Raw genomic sequence first — 1,232 nt, forward strand, 5'->3', positions numbered from 1 at the left:
AGTAAATGTTAAATAAAATAGCAGAATGAAAAAAAAAAACAGGAAGAAACTCATCCAAAATAATTCTGGGGATGTCAAATACATGTGAACCACCACCAAGTGTCAATGCCACATTACAAGAAAGCATAACCTCTCTCTCGGCATGTACACCATTATTAAAGGAATCAAAAACTGGATTCAGTCCTTTTCTGTGTACATGCCATGAGAGCTGCAACACTTGCTTGTTGCTTGTCATTCCCCTAAAATGGAGTGACAATCGAAATGTGCATTTATTGCATCTTAAACTAAGAGAAAAAATAAGAAAAAAAAGAAAAGTACCGAGGTTCACATGTATATGTGACAAGGTGTAGTTTTCCTACACTTTGACACATGAAATACTGTGTAACTCTGAGAACAAAAATTTTACAAACTATGGCTCAATGCTAGTTAGGGTTAAGTCTCTTTCCTGCGTAGATGTAAAAAATTGATGCAAAAAAATAATACAGCAATTTTGTAAATCCACACAAAAAAGACACTAACCTCAACAGACATGGAACCCATGATGGCACGCTGATGTCCCTCCAGGGTTTCAAGCGCAACCTGCTGGATCTCTGCTTCACTCTTTCCAAGGAACTGCTCACAGGCTGCTAGTAGCATCTCCTCATACTGACCTTGGACTTTGACCTGCAAGTGCAAAATGTAGACTGTCAAAGGTCCTTATCACCTGCTTTTTGCTCAATTTGAATATGTCACACTCCATGTTTTGTTTCAACACACTTGCAGAAAAAAGAGTACCATAAATTGACATTCAAAGTGATCATGATTCATCTAGGAACAGCTTGATTTAACAAAATATTTTTCTTATATTATTACATGAAATAATGTGGTCACAGGCTCAATCCCTAACAAAAATCTGTTGTACATCTAAACAAATCTAAAGGCTAAACTATCCTCAGCTGCTACTGACACATGCACATCATCACTCACCTGAGCAATACCAGTGACAGAGATGGGGACGCCCTGTGCAGTGTAGACCCTCGGCGACTCAACGTGCAGTGTCATGACGTTGAGGGAGATCCTACCATGTAAGACAATATATCAACAATTCCTGATATTCAAATGAAGTTCTATATCAGTCCTAACACTCATTGATTACTTCTATTTTAGAATATGAAATCCATACTAATTATTTAAAATGAAAATAACTTTAGTTACTGAATCTAATTCTGGTACATCTAGAACATAACAGAATT

General features: G+C 36.9%; 1 protein-coding gene across 2 annotated transcripts in view; it reads right to left on the minus strand.

Moving 5' to 3' along the window:
• Window positions 1-1,232, minus strand: part of LOC119586275 (flotillin-1-like) — a gene marked incomplete in the record, with an annotated part of 96,064 nt that overhangs the window by 50,264 nt on the left and 44,568 nt on the right. For both annotated transcript variants that reach the window (XM_037934981.1, XM_037934980.1), the window contains 2 exon segments: window positions 520-663; window positions 967-1,057. In XM_037934981.1, coding sequence (XP_037790909.1) covers window positions 520-663; window positions 967-1,057 — 235 coding nt within the window.

This window comes from Penaeus monodon, chromosome 21 (genome assembly GCF_015228065.2).
Source record: "Penaeus monodon isolate SGIC_2016 chromosome 21, NSTDA_Pmon_1, whole genome shotgun sequence".
NCBI classification, from domain to species: domain Eukaryota; kingdom Metazoa; phylum Arthropoda; class Malacostraca; order Decapoda; family Penaeidae; genus Penaeus; species Penaeus monodon.